Here is a 16,427-nt window from a genome sequence, read left to right on the forward strand (position 1 = left end):
ATTGCTATTTTGTTGTTATTCATAAACGAATTACTGCAGATACATGGAAATTTTACTGAATGTTTATATTTTCATTTTCTATACACCATACAATCTTGAAAATATTTTTACTCTTTTTGAGCTGTTTACGGACATTGTCAGTTTTCAATTTTTTTAGTTTTTTTTTCTATAAATATCAATAAAATTTTATTTATTGGGTAAAAAAGCGTGAAAAATTTGACAAAATTTAATAATTATTTTGTTATTAAAAATGTATAAAATGTTCAACTTTTGTAGCTAAGGATTAAAAATTTAAAACAAGGTTCCACGTAAGTAGGGTAAAAAAGAGAGTTCTGGAACCACAACCTGCTGGCACAACCCTATACCTGATGGCACAACCCGTGAAGCCCGTTGCACAACCCACATACAGCTATACATTTCTACACCCATGGGTTCATGCACTGCAGAGGTGTTGTAGAGATGTATAGATGTATGTGGGTTGTGCAACGGGCTTCACGGGTTGTGCCATCAGGACATTCCAGAACTCTCTTTTTTACCCTACTCACGTAAATAGGTAAATATATAAATTACTTTATTCACAATAATATCATCAAATATACTTAGTAATATCATAGGCTGACTGACCGTTTTCGCTCAGAATCGTTTTTCTTATACAATGATACTGTATCATTGAATTCAAATTTAACACCATCCATTACAGTGACCAACTTGTAACCTACTGTATAGCAGAGCGACATCCACTTACCCACCTTTATAATCTTATAACTAAAAGCTTTCACTATAATAATTAGATTGTCATAAAAAAAAATCAGCGTTCCAATTTTTAATTAGAGCATGCGAATTATATTTTGCTTATGCTGTATGCATAGGTAACATCACTATTATTCTTAAAAATTAAAAATAATAGTACTCTAACTTGGTCGGTTTTCATTAAATTTTAAAATTTATTTTTTTTTTTGATCTGTTTTAAAAAATATGATCATCAAAACGGCTATCTTGGATATTAAAAAACTTAATTACCTAATAAAAAATCGAAACTTACGCTATTCAATCAGAATTTTCATACTTAATACTGTAAAAAAAAAAACAGAATTTAAATATATTGATTTTCCATGGAGAAACTAAGGATGATACGGGACTTTTGGGACATAGGTACTGTATAGATATCTGTGGATATAACTAACCAGCATATTGTTATAGTTACACCGTGGTCTATAGGATGTTATGTGAGCGGATAACTACGCGATAGACATAATATGGCAAAGGTGGTATGCGTATCACAGCATTGTGATCATACTTATCTCACAATTTGGTCATGACTCATGACTAGTCTGGCCCACGAATGTAGACCGAGCTACGATCCGACGCCGGACCGCCGTGAACGCTCCGCGCGCTCTATCGGTACATCGATGTATCACGGAGGAGACCGATCGGTTCGCGTCGCCGCCGTTTAGGCACCACCCGTGTTTACTCGCTTCCATGACCGTCAATCGTCGCGGCTAACCAATTGAAATGGTTGTACTACAAACTGCTGTGCGGGATTGACCGTGGATATAGTCAAGTTAGAGTCTACTAGACCGGATTTCGTCGAGACGCGGTTACTTTCTTTCGTGAGACAGATTTTTTTATAAGTCGCTATTTTGTATCGTCGCGCACGACCCTGGACCAGTTCGTTCGATTCGCCGCAGAACAAAGTCGCCGTGGTCCGAACTCCGCGTATCGCCGCGGTTTTACGCGGGCCGTTCCTCCACCACCCCTACAATAAACTGTACTAAAGTTGTAATCGCCATTTTGTACCACTATTGTGTTTTGTTTATTCTGTTCAAGACTATTTACGACGTTCACGCATCAAACCCAAAAACACCAACTCTCGGGTACGTAATGTCGTAACTAGTGCGGGCGTTTTATATACCTACTGACCAATGACCATGCTGTTCTGTACGCAATGCGTTGCCCGCATGCGGCGAAATACAAGCTATTTTGTTTTTCCCGGCATGCGTGCAAACCAGCTAGGACACGGCGTTATTGTTTTCCTTCGGGCGCGAAGTCAGTCTTTATTGTTGCACATGTCGCGCCCGCCGAGTGCAGCGGTGCTTACTCCAGTCGAGCAGCCACTTGTTGAATGACCGTCTAATGTCTTTGGCAACCATAATATAGTGGTACCTACAATCCGTACATTGCAATTGGATTTTTGCATACCAATATGCTCTATGCCTGTAAAACGCAACGGAGATTGTGAACAAAGAGGTAAGCTATATTCATACAATCATCCTTAACCAATTTTATAATATTGCTAAAAGTTCCCCATGCACTGCAACGATAACGGTAAAACGCAGCTAGACACAATTTACCTGCCTCGCTTAGACATGAGAATTTTCCGCCACTGCTGCAGTGTGCGGTGACTTAAAGTTATGTATATTCTTCATAAGTTGTTGAAATTGTTACAGTCAATAATGATATACAAATGTTTTTTTTTTTTTTTTAAGAAAGGCAATATGCAACAATATTGCTACCTAGCTTAAATTGCCCAACACAAATGTGTTCATTGTTCAATATTATAACTTAAAACTGCAGTTTTTTGAACCGATTTATAATCTTTAAAACTAACTATAATATTAGTATTTCAGAATTGAGTAGCAGAGAGATGGGTTCTTGTAGAAATGATTGATTTAAAGGACGATGCACTCAAATTTGCCAGTAAAAACCAATTCAGATAAATTATCTATGAGTACTTACAATCAAGTTTTGTAAATATGGTAGGTACCTATGTGAAATTTTGTGAATTTTAATTTTTTTATTGCAGATTACAGCAGTGTTACAAGTAGGTAGGTACGTTTTGTGGGCATTAAATATTGATGCAAACAATAATATTGTTAAATAAAGTATAAATGGCTTTCGGTTACCTACTTATCATAACAAATTATTATTTAAATAATCATAATTTTGTTGACAAAGTTTTTTGATGTTACTTTTTGAATGGTACAATACAAATCTTAACACTATTATTATTTATATACTTTTCTAGATGATGTGTACAACTTACTTTAAATATACCTATTTCCATTACCATCAATTTTAAATATTTTATTTATAAAAACAATCACTAGGCATATAAATATATTAAGAGGACGCCTCACCCGCATATGTTATCTCTGTCTTACAAGTGCGTAAAATACCAAATTTTACGCTCAGCCGAACACGTGTAACTCCGTTAATTTAAAAATTAGAGTGAATTTACCACTTAAAAAATCTAAAGGTAAGATTATTATCTAGGCAACCCCATTGGCTTTTTATTATATTTTAATTTTAAAGCGATTCATGAGTTTTTTAAGATGTACAAACAATTTACAATTTTAAAATAACTCGCTTTAAAATTAAAATATAATAAAAAGCCCATGAGATTGCCTAGATAATAATCTTACCTTTAAATGTCATAAGACCTATAATTACCTATAATTAGTAATTAATGACTAAAATAATAATCAATTGATATTTCACTATCATTTTAATCTAAATATTATATTTTGTGTTTTTACTTAGTTGCTTTATTTTAGTAGGTTATTATTTTAATTTTAATTTATTTTTGATTAATTATAAACGCCTAAGGGCATAGAGTACATAATAAGTAGAACAAGTTAAGTAACAATCATAGATACAGAAATATAAATCAATATAAAGTAAATACAAATATATAATATTAACAGTTAAAAATTGTAGGTAACTATAGAGCACAAAAATACAATAAGTTAGATGACTATAATTACAAGGATACATTCAAATAATATATGAGTTAATAATTAGTGTTGTAGGATAGTGATATTGGTTATTCATTATTAAGGTTTTAAGACACGTTTTTAATCTAAGTAGTGAGTCGAAAAAAAATCAAATGTTTCTAGTTCATTTCCCAACATTAATATCGGGTTAATATCGGTAAAGGCAATAGTTTTTTTTTTATGTGTTGAAATATGAAATGTGGGATTGGAGCGTAGTGTGATATTAGGTACATTAAGGGGGATCGAAGACAGAATTTCTGGACAGTTGATTTTGGAATTTAACAAGTTATATAACCAACGCAGATCAGAATATTACCTTCTGAATTCTAAAGATTCTATATTAAAACTATTAAATTCTATAGCTATCATTGCTGTTGGTAGATCATCTTTACGACATTTATGTACCAACATACATAGGAATCTATTATTATTTTTTATTAAGGTAATTTTGATTAGGATTCCAAATCAAAGACCCGTATTCAAGAATAGACCGTACAAGTGAAAAATAAATGACTGGTAAGCACGTAGAATTGTTGAACTCCTAACAATTACGTTTTAAAAATCCAAAAACAGAGTGCTTTATTACATGTTATGTTAATATGTTCAGTAAACGTTAAATCTTTTGAAAAAGTAATAAGTAATAAAATATAAATTTAATGTATACTATGTTTAATAGGAAAATCCAGCAGTGGTTGGAAAAGAAAAGTACCTATTCAATGAAGAAAAATTTGTGTAAACTAAAAAGAAAAACTTATTAATGATGATGAAGGTAAAAAGTATTTTGTATATAAACTTTGAATATAATATATTATATTGTGTCAGTACCTACTAATGTGTTTAATTTGAATTTGAATTTATTAACAATATAGCCGGGGTGCCAGTGCTCAGTGGCGTATCTAAGCATTTTTTCTGGGTATGCTCGATATTTTGATGGAAGGATTACTAATAAATTCCAATTATTAATAATAAACTATTATCCTCAAATAAAAAATTAACAAAATACTGTGAATTATATATGCATATATTTTAAATTGTACAAAACAATATTGATAAAAATTAAATTTAATCATAAAATGAAAATATTCCAAAATTGAGATAATAATTTAAAATAATATTGATAAAAAAGATAGCTCTACCTACCTGGTAGTCAAATAAAATATTTTTATTAGCTAAATTTATAATTTTCTTTTTTTCATTGATACAAACTTGTCAATTACTACAAATAGATTAACCATGAATTTGTTTTAAAATGTTTGTTTTCGGCGGAAATTTGCTTTTAAATGTCCTGTTGCGCCTAAAAAAGTTATTCAAGCCGTATGAGTATGACATGAGGTGCGGTTTGGTCACCCCTGCAGGGACGGTCTGGTCCACTGGGATACCGGGAGTTCCTGATGGATTTATCTATTGGCTATTGGCCTGACAGATGCCTGAAATAATTATTTTAAATAATTAGTTTATTAATTATTTCTTTGTATTGAAAAAAATATACGAGCCCAAATTTTCATTTTTTTAAAAATAATGTTAGAAAGATGCGATTTAAAAATAATAAATATTGCGCATTATTCAAATGCATATTTTAATTTCTATAATTAAAATTTTGAAAATCAGAATGATCACACCTTCAAAATGTTGTCCTAAAAATAAAAATAAAAATGGACGAAAACCAACTATTCTATAGAACATGAGAGTTTTTCCAGTAAAACATGTTTTTGTAGCCCTTAACGGTATAAATTAGGAATTGTTAGAAAAGCTTTAAGCATAGTAATTGTTAATTGAAAATTTTATAAAATTTAAGAGAATACACAATATATAGATAAGCATATCTAGGTATTTGAAATATTTAGGGGACTAGAGTTACTCTAAAATGTTAATACTGATTTATATACTGCTTTTTGTGGTCCTCTAACATATACCTTATATAAACTGAAAAGTTAGATAGATAAAGAATTATAAAAGAAATTGTAGGTGGGAGGAATTACATATGATCAGTACCCCACCAAACCCACATATTTACACCTATGACGTAGACATAGAAACGTGGCCTAATTAATACATTTTCCTGGCCTGAAGTTTTCGCCCAAGATGTCCCCCCTGCACCCCTGTCCTATAGTATTTACTGTATATTGTAATAAACTTTATTACTTACCATTATTTACCACATAATAATATATATTTACTATTTGGTTTATTTTTTTAGATATTGTGGATTCAAAATAATTCTCTTGTTGAATCTGAAGAAAGATTTTACACAAACTTGCAACCATGATCTACCACTGCGATATTGCCACCAACACTACCACCTCTATTAATTATAAGAGCATATACTTATATACGGCAGGCCATCACAAGAGCTCTTCGGCGGTTAAGGATACACAAGACTTATAGCCAGGTCGTAAAATCACTCACAGTCTTATCTATCAACTTTCAAAGTCAGCTCACCACTCAGCAATAGTTTACTATTGTATTATTGTATTAAAATAAATGTTAAAATAATATAAATTAAATCTATATACAGAAAGTCAGCAAATTTGAGTTGTCATGTATCAGAAAATCAACATTGTGGACAAGGTTCCTAGAAACAAGATAAATCAAAAAAAAAAAATTATTATTTCCATCTACTTCTATCATTATGGGCATTTTCACTGCGTGAATCTTTGTTGAACTAAAACGTACACAGACATCAATTCAACAACTGTACCCCACCAAACTTTTTATTGCAGTCCAACAACAGTGAGAAGATTAAGCAACGGAATGAAAAGTTTAGTGTTGATTATTTGCACTATATTTAAGTAAGAATATTTTACATACCTCTATAGTTTATTATTTGTTTTTTTATTATTGACAACTGTTCATCAGCTTTATTATCTTTAATTCATTTGAATGATCTAAAATAACAAAAAGATTAATTCATTGGAAGATGGTATGCCATCTTTGTTAATCAATTGTCCATTAAAGATAAATCTCACAGCCCCAATTTCCAAATCCTGAAATATAAAAATTATTGAATGAATTAAAGAAACATTGAACTTATAAACATTAATTTAGAACTATCTTAAGTTGAAAGTTGATCTAGAGCGAGATTTCAAAAGTTCTTCTTCAATGCATAAGGTTTCAACTAAATTATAAATTGCAAAAAGAATTTATTTCCCATTTAATTTCATTGAATAATTTCTAATTCACATACATACTTCTGAGTCACAATTATTGTTCCCAGGTATTTGAATTATTTAAAATGTTATAACAACAGGCTCATTAAAGCATTTTATTTTTCATTTATATATTCTCTTGTTTTAAAACAACTGCTTTTTGTTTAGCAATCTATAAAATAATATATATATATATAGATACTGATATAGAAAACAGAATACCCTATTATGAAATAATAATGTACTACGTTCAAGATTCTATAAATATTAGAGTAGCCCCGCATAAATTTAAAAAGTGAAAACGGTACATGGCTTATAATCATAGGTTTTTTTTATGGAGATTCAAATGTCGTATAAAATAATATACCCAACACTAGATGACTTGATGATTGTGGTTGCTGTTAATGTGTTCCCCAAGATTCCTGAACATAATTGTCTGTAGTCTACATGATCCGTATTCACCTAAACTTTCCTTTGGTTTTCACGTGTACATAATGCTATTGTTAAAGCTATGTAAAGAAACAGTGTACTGTTGTCATCGCTTGGTCACACTGCCGAGAATAATTCTTGGCACGAGACGATATTCAAACCCGTTAAATGTATCTGTGACTTGATGAATGAGTTATCTTTATTATGTTTAAAATCATAATTGGTCCAGATGGTCTAGTCATAGTAGAAGAGACAATTTGTAAAATTCTAGTGCTTTTGCACAATAATTTAAAGCAAGCTTATTTAGCTATTTCTATTTTTTCTCTTTTTTTATCACAACTGGATTTCTTTTAGCGATCTGTAAAATAATATATAATATATGTTGATACTTTTATTAAATACAGAATACCCTATTATGAAATAGTAATGTAGTATATTCAAGATTCTATAAATATTACAGTAGCCCCACATTTATGTAAAAAGTTAAAACACTACATAGTTTACAATCACAGGTTTTTTTTTATGGAAATTCAAGTCTTATTAATAAATATACCAACCCTAGGTGACTTGATGACTGTGGTCGCAGTTAATGTTTTTCCCATGATTTCTTAACATTATTGTTTGTAGTCTACATGATCCTTATTCAACCAAACTTTCCATTTCTTCAAATGCAAAGCAACCTGACCGGCCGTCATCACTTGTGTGAACGTTAACTGCGCACTGGTTATCAGTATTGGTCTCAGTGTTGTAAATAACGTGTTGCTCGATTCATATATGATTAAGGCAGTGTGCAGGTCTTCAATTTGATTATCTTTTCTACATAACATGATAGCATTGCGTGTTGTTGTAACGTGTCCGCTTCAGCACTCGAATTTGAATTAGAGGTTTAATAATAAAGACACAAAAATTTACGTATACTAAAAGTGTATTTATTAAAAGTAACAAACGTCTGGAATAGATGTATTCATGAACGTACTCACGTCGTCTTCAGTAATCAACTACTTTACTATCTCTATGGCTTTCCTATTTAAGCTAAACGGTATCACCTTGTTAATGTGATGACCGACAATTTCTAATGAAGTTCTAACCCTAGACATCACCTCTGAACCATATACACGCTTTCCGTATATCTGGTATTCTTACAAAGTCAATGAATGTTAGATAATAGTACTTATACACAACAATATATGCATATATAGATATAACAGTATTTATTTATATAATAATAATAATAATGATGATGAGGATTATTACATTCCTCCATCCCTAGAATGAAATTATATGTAAACAAAATAAAATATTAATTTTACTACTAAAACTATTACAATATATAATTTCATACAATGATTAATATAATAATTCTACCTTATTTCATACCTCAGTTACTTTGCTGGTATCAAAATGTACGGGATCGTAATCACGTAACGGTGTCGGAGGTGGTGTTGTATTAATACAATATTTTTTAAACAAAGCACAAATAATCATGAATACAAACAAAATTATAATGCTATATAATATATAATTATGATTTCTATGTACTTCTCGTACTGATTGTTTCGTCAGTTGATAATCAATATGGAATCTATTTATGGCATCTAAAGAACTAGATATAGAATTCAAATCATGTAGTTTTTCAATTTTCCCCATATTTTTAGACGTTAGTATATTAAATGTAATATTCTGCTCTAAAGTTTGCCCCCCTGTAATTATCTTAGTTTCTGGTATTATATCCACTAATTTTGAGTTTTGAACTGTTTTAACTGAGTGTAATATATTTTGACTGGCATAACCTTTACATTGTTCTTCAATACTTAACAAACCTGATCCTACTAACTCTATAGTTTCATCTACTCCACACGTTAATACTAAATTCTCTTTTTCTACTGTATATAGCCGCGTGTTCTTAAACTCTAATTTATGGAATATACTTCCATGTAATTCAAAATATAAATATTTACACATTTGTGTTTTCTCCTTTTGTTTCGTAAATAACGCCATTTCACAGTTAGTATTAGAATTCTTAGAATGTACGGGTTGTATGGCATAACAAATAAAGTAATTAAGTATTTGTTTACAAGTGTTTAATTGTTGTGGTGTAAAGGTCGTAAAATATTCATTTGTAGGTTTGGTAATGTAGTAGGTAATGATGTACCTTTGGGTAATGATAATTTAATCTCCTTCATACTTTCCCGTAACGCCTCAATATTGATAACACTCCCGAGTGTATTTGACCTGCCCGTGCCAAATTTATCATTTCTGAAATATAATTGGTCTCAAATGCATACTGACTTAGTAGTAAATTTAACAACAAATACGAATCATGTATTCGTGTTTTGTGATCTATCTCACTTGTTTTATTAATTAATTGATCTGATAAACTTCTTATATCTGCCATAAACTCGTTGATTTTATTTCGTAAGAACGTAGTATCCTTATAACTCTGTTCAGATTGTTTAATAACTGCTTTAATGACTCTCGTCTGAGATTTTATAATATTTAACTCACTTTTTTCAGATTGTTGTAACTGTAATACATTATTCGTGTTTGCTTCTACGCAATTATCATCACAAATTCTGAATAAAATATTTGCTAAATTACCTACTCCGTTAATTAATCCTCTCCTCCCCCTTTTAGAAGGATGTCCCAATGTTTTCAAAATGTTAGCCCTTTTATCTAAAATTTCGTTGGAAAATCGGTAAATACAGTTCTAAAATGTTGACGAATAATACTAGATTTTGATGGAATTAATTCGTTTTCAATGCAATATTGTTTCGTAGTGTCTAAATATGTGTCAAAGATCCATTGTGTGTTTATAATCCTGACGGATCCTTTATTTTCAAAATAAAGTCCCGAGTGGTTGCTCACGTGTGTAATATTGTATAGTGCATGCTGTGTTCCGTGTGTTGGTGTGTGTAAAACAGACAGACGTATGATAACCCTAAAACAATTTATAACTAGATTAGTACTTTGATTTCGATGTCCATTATTAAATTATACTTATTTTAATTTCTAAATTGTTTATATATTTATTTATCTACTTTATAGTTTGTTATTTATTATTATTTTTTTAACATTTAATCGCTTATTTCTTTAAATAATTGTAAGTGATTCATATGAACGCGTATAACTTTATTATTTTTCATAATAGACACATTTACCGGTTCATGTAATAATAATAATAATAATATTTATTAATTCTCTAACAAAAAATATATAAAAGTTAAATTACTATTAGACAAATTTTTTGTTGGATCACCTCCAAAGCCAAAGGCTGTGCTGAAGGTGAGAGTTCATGCAATTACAATATTAAATAAACATATCAAGAACATAACATAAGAAAAAATAAATAAATAAAGTAGATAATAAACAGTATAAGAAAGTAATAGTAAAATTACAATATAAAAATAAAATAATATAAACTATAAGCAATTCAAATCAAACTAAGGTATTTAATCCTAAAGACATAAGTTTTCTTCTTAATTGTATAAAATTATTAAATTCATGAATGCAAATTTTATATTTAATACAAAAATTAATAAACACAAAATATGGTCCTGACTGACAAAAAGTAGTTCTTAATATAGGCAGGGATAAATTAATATCTTTAACAAATCGTGTGTTATATTTATGTGTAGTAGTACTAATTGTGTTAGTAAATTTAAAAACAACCGCAAAAACATGTATTATATGGAGAAACTTTACATTTAAGATTTTACATTCATTATATAATAAAGTTGTTGGAAAGTGTCTTGGCTTATTGAAGATATATTTTACAAGACAATTCAATGTTGTATTTAATTTTTTAATATGAGTTTGATAAGCGTTCCCCTAAAATGCTATACCATAAGACACTATTGATTGCACTAGAGATTTATAAACTATTGTTTTTACGTTAACAGTTAAAATATTTTTCAAACATTTAAATACGTAAAAGAATTTTCGAACTGACTTTATTAAATTATCTATATGGACATTCCATTTTAAGAGTTCATCAAAATGTATACCTAGATATTTTACAGAGGATGTTTTATTTATTATAGGACAGACGCAGTTATTTACTCCTCTTTTACAAAAAACAGTGTGTAAAATTAATTTATCAAAGTTTAAGTTATTATTATTATTTTGTATTCTAAAATGTACGAAGTTGGATTTGGTAAAATTAAGTTGTAATGAATTATTATCCAGCCAATTCTTAATTAAATTAATACCTATATTGGCTTCATGTTTTAAATTATTCAGACAAGAGTCCTAAATTTAGGTTAAGCAAACCATTAATATATATTATAAAAAGTAGTGGCCCAAGAAAAGTTCCTTGAGGTACAGAATAATTAACTAATAAGTCATCACTCTAAACGTCATTAATTTTAACCTTTTGGTATCTATTACTAATAAATGATTCTAATAGTTTTAATGGAACTTCTCTTATACCACAGATTCAAGTTTTTATAACAATAAATTATGATCTACAGAATCAAAAGCTTTTTTCAAGTCTAAAAATATACCAACAACATGCTTTTTTAAATCAAGATTGTCATATATAAATTTAGTAGCACAAAATAATGCATCATTAGTAGATAGATTATTCCTGAAACCAAATTGATTATCATTAAAAAATTTATGTCCATTTAGGAAGTTAACAAGTCTGGTTTTAATACATTTTTCTAGAAGCTTAGCGATAGTCAAAGTAAGAGTGATTGGTCTATAATTATTACAACTTCTTATATCTTCTGTTTTATAAAGCAGAATAACTATTGATTTTTTAAAGCTAGAAGGAAAATCACCTGTGGAAAAGCATTTATTGAAGAGAATAGATAAGAGTAATGATATATTAATTGATGTTTTTTTCAAAATAGTATTAGATAACAAACCTTCATAAAAAGATGAAAAATATTTACATTTCATAATCATACTACTTATTTCTATAGGGTCAATAGGGCTTAGAAAAATTGATTTTTCAATATGGCAGTTATGATTAAGTTCCTCAAATGTTTTGTATATAAAACCATCCTCTTTAATATTTGAAGCTATATTGCTTCCAACATTAACAAAAATGAATTAAAAATATTAGCGATGTCTTTAGAGTTATTGATAATTCTACCCGATTCATGATTGATTTCTCTAATGATTATTTGTTTATTAACTTTAGTATTCGAAGCTATTTTTATAAGATCCCACACTTTTTTAATATTATTGCCAGATAATTCTATTTGTGTTTTATAGTATGCATTTCTAGCAGTTTTTATTAAGTTATTAAGTATATTTCTATAAATAAAATAACATTTTCTATAATGAGTATTAAAAGGTTGACGCCTCAATTTATTATACATTTTTTCTCTTTCTCTAATAGATGTAATAAGACCTAGAGAAATCCATGGTTTTAACTTGCACCGTTTATTATTATTACTTATTTTAGTATGTTTATAAAAACTTGTAGATGCTAAGATTAAATCATTGATTTTATTAATAAAAATATCAATAGAATTATCAACATTTTTATCATCTAGTAGGATATTCCAATTTTCAATTCTAATTAACATATTCAGATGTTTAAAATCAATAGTTTTAAATTCAATATTTAAATTATTGCTAGCCATGGTTTTCTGAATATTTAAATCGTCAATATTAATATTTAATATTAAACTAAAATGGTCAGTAATGCTACTACGTAACACATAAGATGATACTTCTTTAATATTAACATTTTTTAAAAATAAGTGATCAATACATGTATTAGAATGACTACTGATTCTGGTAGGATTATTACAAGCAGAGTAAAAATTATTGCTATATAAGGCCGGGCGCACACTGATAGAGCAAAACTGTTCCGATCTAGTCGAAACATTTTGTTTCAAACCGCTCCGAACAAATTTCATTCATACTAACAAAACAAAACCGAACAAGACAAAATAATTTCCGTTTCATTTTTTGTTTTACACCAGTCGTCAAGATGAGCTCTGATGAAGATGATGTTGTTATACCGCTTTTGTGGCAATTTTTGTTAAATAGTGAAATAAATGAAAAAAAACGTAAACGTAAAATTTGGGTGCACGAAATAAATAAAAAACGTACAGAGAATAATACAATTTTTAATTTTTTGGCTGAATTGCGTAAAGATGAGTTAAAATTTAAAAATTTCACTCGCATGAGTTCAACTACTTTTGACTTTATATTAAATGAAATTGGAGAGGCAATAAGATCACAAGACACAAATTTTCGTCAAAGTATAGCTCCTGCTGAAAAATTGTTAGTAACCTTGAGGTGAGTTCAAATAATAATACTATAATTATATACTAGAAATATTTACTAATCAAACTTAAGTAAGTAAGTGAAGTAAGTGAAAAACAAATTTATACAATACAATTTATTATTTTTTTTATTTAAAAATTTTATTTTTTATTTATTTACTTAAAATGTATTATTTATTTTTAAATTTATACGATGAGTATTAATAATTTAATAAGTATTTAAAATCAGTATGTTGAGCTATTTGATGATGAATATCCGGGTGGACTGAAAGTATAGTTGTAGTTTTGAAATTCCTGTACTGGTACATTTGATGTAGTATTATCATATGATACTTTATCATTACCTACTGATTCTTGAGCTTCTTGGCTGTCTATGTATGTATTTAAAGTTGTTAACACAAACTGTTTAAACTGGCGCTGGTTTTTTCCATTTAATTTTTTGAAATCGGGCAAAAGACTTTTAAAAAATAATAAATCAACATCTTCTACAGCTGACTTTATTTGTTTTTGAACGTAAAAATTCGATCATAGGCCCTGCAACTTGTTCTACAGTCGAATTTTTAACTTGAGTTTTTTTTGGTTTTTTAAAAACAGGTTCAGAAGATACTCTTCTCAGCTCTTGTCTGTCAATTAAACATGTAGCATTTGTACCTTCACTTTCAATTTCACTTACGCTCTCATTGAGATTTGGATTTTCTGTACCTTTCTCATCAGTTGCCTCACTTTCATCATCTGATGCTTCCAGATTACTTGATGTTTGCTTGTGCTGCAACATGAAACTTGACAAAAACGACATTTCATTGAATAAATACCACTTTTTTTTTTCTCGAAGCAGCAGAACCAGATATTTTTGATTTTTCTTCACGTAAAGCTCTTGCAAAACTATTACGAAGACACGCCCACTTAGTTTTACACTCTGCTACTAGAAAATGTATATTTAATTAATTATTGTTTTATGCATTTAAAGTTTTGATATACTGCATCAAAATCTCAAAAAACTTGTAATCTATAGATATTTTAGACTGAGCGGAGCGATGAATGTATTGGTTTAAAAAAAAATATATAAATTTAAATATCCAATTTTTATAAAAAATCTAACTTTTTTATTCTATTATGATTTTTTTTTCATTTAATATTTTTATTAAAATATGAATTGTTGTCCTCAACCTAACCAAATAAGATTTTTTATTCATCGTTTGATAAAATAATATAATTTTGTTATACTAATACTATGTATAGATGATGCGAATAAATATTTGGTGAACATTTCAGGTAAGAAAGTATTTAAAATTTAAAATCGAAGCATTATTTTCATTAGTATCGTGGACATACATATAAAAAACAAACATCTCTGTAAAATCAAAACATTCATCACTCCGTTCAGAATTTAAAAATGACGTAAAAAATAAAATAAGCATTTATGGCTAAAATTCCCAAAAATGTGAAATAAAATTAGTATAATAAATAGGTATAATAGAATAAGTAATTATTTTTCAGCTATTTAGCTTCTGGAGGACACTTTAAACGCTTACATTATCATTTTCGTCTTGGCGCTTCAACTATTGGAAAAATAATAAGTGACGTATGTTGTGCCATATGTGATATTTTATGTCCTACTTATATGCCACCACCTACAACTGAACATTGGATAAAAGTAGCAAAAGCTTTTGAAGAACTGTGGAACTTTCCGAATTGTCTTGGCGCGATTGACGGAAAACATATATCAATACAATGCCCTCCTAATGCTGGTTCAGAATATTATAATTATAAGGGATTTCATTCTATTGTACTTCAAGCTGTCGTTGATGCTAATGCTAAATTCATAGCTGTAGATATCGGTGATTATGGACGAAATAGTGATAGTGGTATTTTTAAAGAATCCAATTTTGGAAAATTATTAAAAAACAATAAATTAAATATTCCGCAGGCAAAAAAAATTGATCCTCAAATTAACGACGAGTTTCCGTTTGTATTTGTTGGGGACGAAGCATATCCTTTGCAAACAAACTTAATGAGACCTTTTCCAAGAAGAAATTTAACTAATGAAAAAAGAATTTTTAATTATCGTTTATCGAGAGCCAGAAGAATAGTAGAATGTGCATTTGGGATTCTTGTGAAACGATTTAATGTTCTAGAAAATAAAATGTTAGTTTTTCCTGAAAAAGCTACTATTATCACAAAGGCGTGTTGTATTTTACATAACATAATAATGGATAAAGAAGGGGCTCCATCTGAAATCCAAGATGAACTTCAACTTCAAACAACCCAAACGGTTGCTCAAAGTCAAATTACATCAAGACCAATTAATAGGGCATCTACTGCAGCAATGGATATCCGAGAGAAGTTCATGAATTATTTCAATTCAGACATTGGTGCAGTTCCATGGCAAAATATGTACAATTTATAAGTTTTAATATAACATTTCTTTAAATTTTAAAATTAATCAACTAGAATATTATAATACTATAGTTTTAAATAGCTCAAAAATGTAAATGTATAAATAGTTTGACTATTGATTTAATTTTGATTTATATTACAGATACATAAATATAGAAATACACTACGTAGTCATCATGTAAAAAATAAAATAATTTTATTTTTATATTTATATTAACTAACCTGATGTTTCCATTTCTGTGCTGATTTCATTCCATAATCTGTCTTGGATGATTCTATTGCTATGCTCTTTATCGGTAAAATCGTAAATAGATCTTCTTAAAAAAACAAGATTTATCAATTTTTCTGGATCGCATCCCATTTTAAAATAATTATGAAGTATAATTATGAAATATTTATGAAGTATAGTATGAGAAGTATCAAGTAAAATCATAAAA

At 28.9% G+C, this 16,427-nt stretch overlaps 2 protein-coding genes and 1 long non-coding RNA gene across 3 annotated transcripts; all 3 read left to right on the forward strand.

Annotated features, from left to right (window-relative positions):
• Positions 1-1,495: 1,495 nt before the first annotated feature.
• LOC132952266 (uncharacterized) lies at positions 1,496-6,096 on the forward strand. The gene is made up of 4 exons (XR_009665456.1): positions 1,496-2,247; positions 2,620-2,756; positions 4,450-4,542; positions 5,971-6,096. It is a non-coding gene; the product is annotated as an uncharacterized LOC132952266 (long non-coding RNA).
• Positions 6,097-13,006: 6,910 nt separating this feature from the next.
• LOC132952874 (uncharacterized) lies at positions 13,007-14,682 on the forward strand. The gene is made up of 2 exons (XM_061025354.1): positions 13,007-13,606; positions 14,188-14,682. Exons 1-2 carry the CDS (start codon positions 13,296-13,298, stop codon positions 14,225-14,227), a joined length of 351 nt encoding a protein of 116 aa, XP_060881337.1. The 5' UTR covers positions 13,007-13,295; the 3' UTR covers positions 14,228-14,682.
• A 532-nt stretch (positions 14,683-15,214) lies between these two features.
• Positions 15,215-16,000, forward strand: LOC132953064 (putative nuclease HARBI1). Its single transcript, XM_061025611.1, has one exon. The coding sequence runs from the start codon at positions 15,215-15,217 to the stop codon at positions 15,998-16,000; it is 786 nt and encodes a 261-aa protein (XP_060881594.1).
• The last annotated feature ends 427 nt before the right edge of the window (positions 16,001-16,427 follow it).

The sequence above is a fragment of the Metopolophium dirhodum genome, chromosome 9 (genome assembly GCF_019925205.1).
Source record: "Metopolophium dirhodum isolate CAU chromosome 9, ASM1992520v1, whole genome shotgun sequence".
Classification (NCBI taxonomy): Eukaryota; Metazoa; Arthropoda; class Insecta; order Hemiptera; family Aphididae; genus Metopolophium; species Metopolophium dirhodum.

Bases quoted from the DNA above. Each gene is read 5' to 3' on its own strand.
- LOC132952874 (XM_061025354.1), top strand. From the start codon at position 13,296: ATGAGCTCTGATGAAGATGATGTTGTTATACCGCTTTTGTGGCAATTT. The intron at 13,607-14,187 runs GTGAGTTCAAAT...TTTTAAAAACAG, and splicing joins AAATTGTTAGTAACCTTGAG to GTTCAGAAGATACTCTTCTC.
- LOC132953064 (XM_061025611.1), top strand. From the start codon at position 15,215: ATGCCACCACCTACAACTGAACATTGGATAAAAGTAGCAAAAGCTTTT.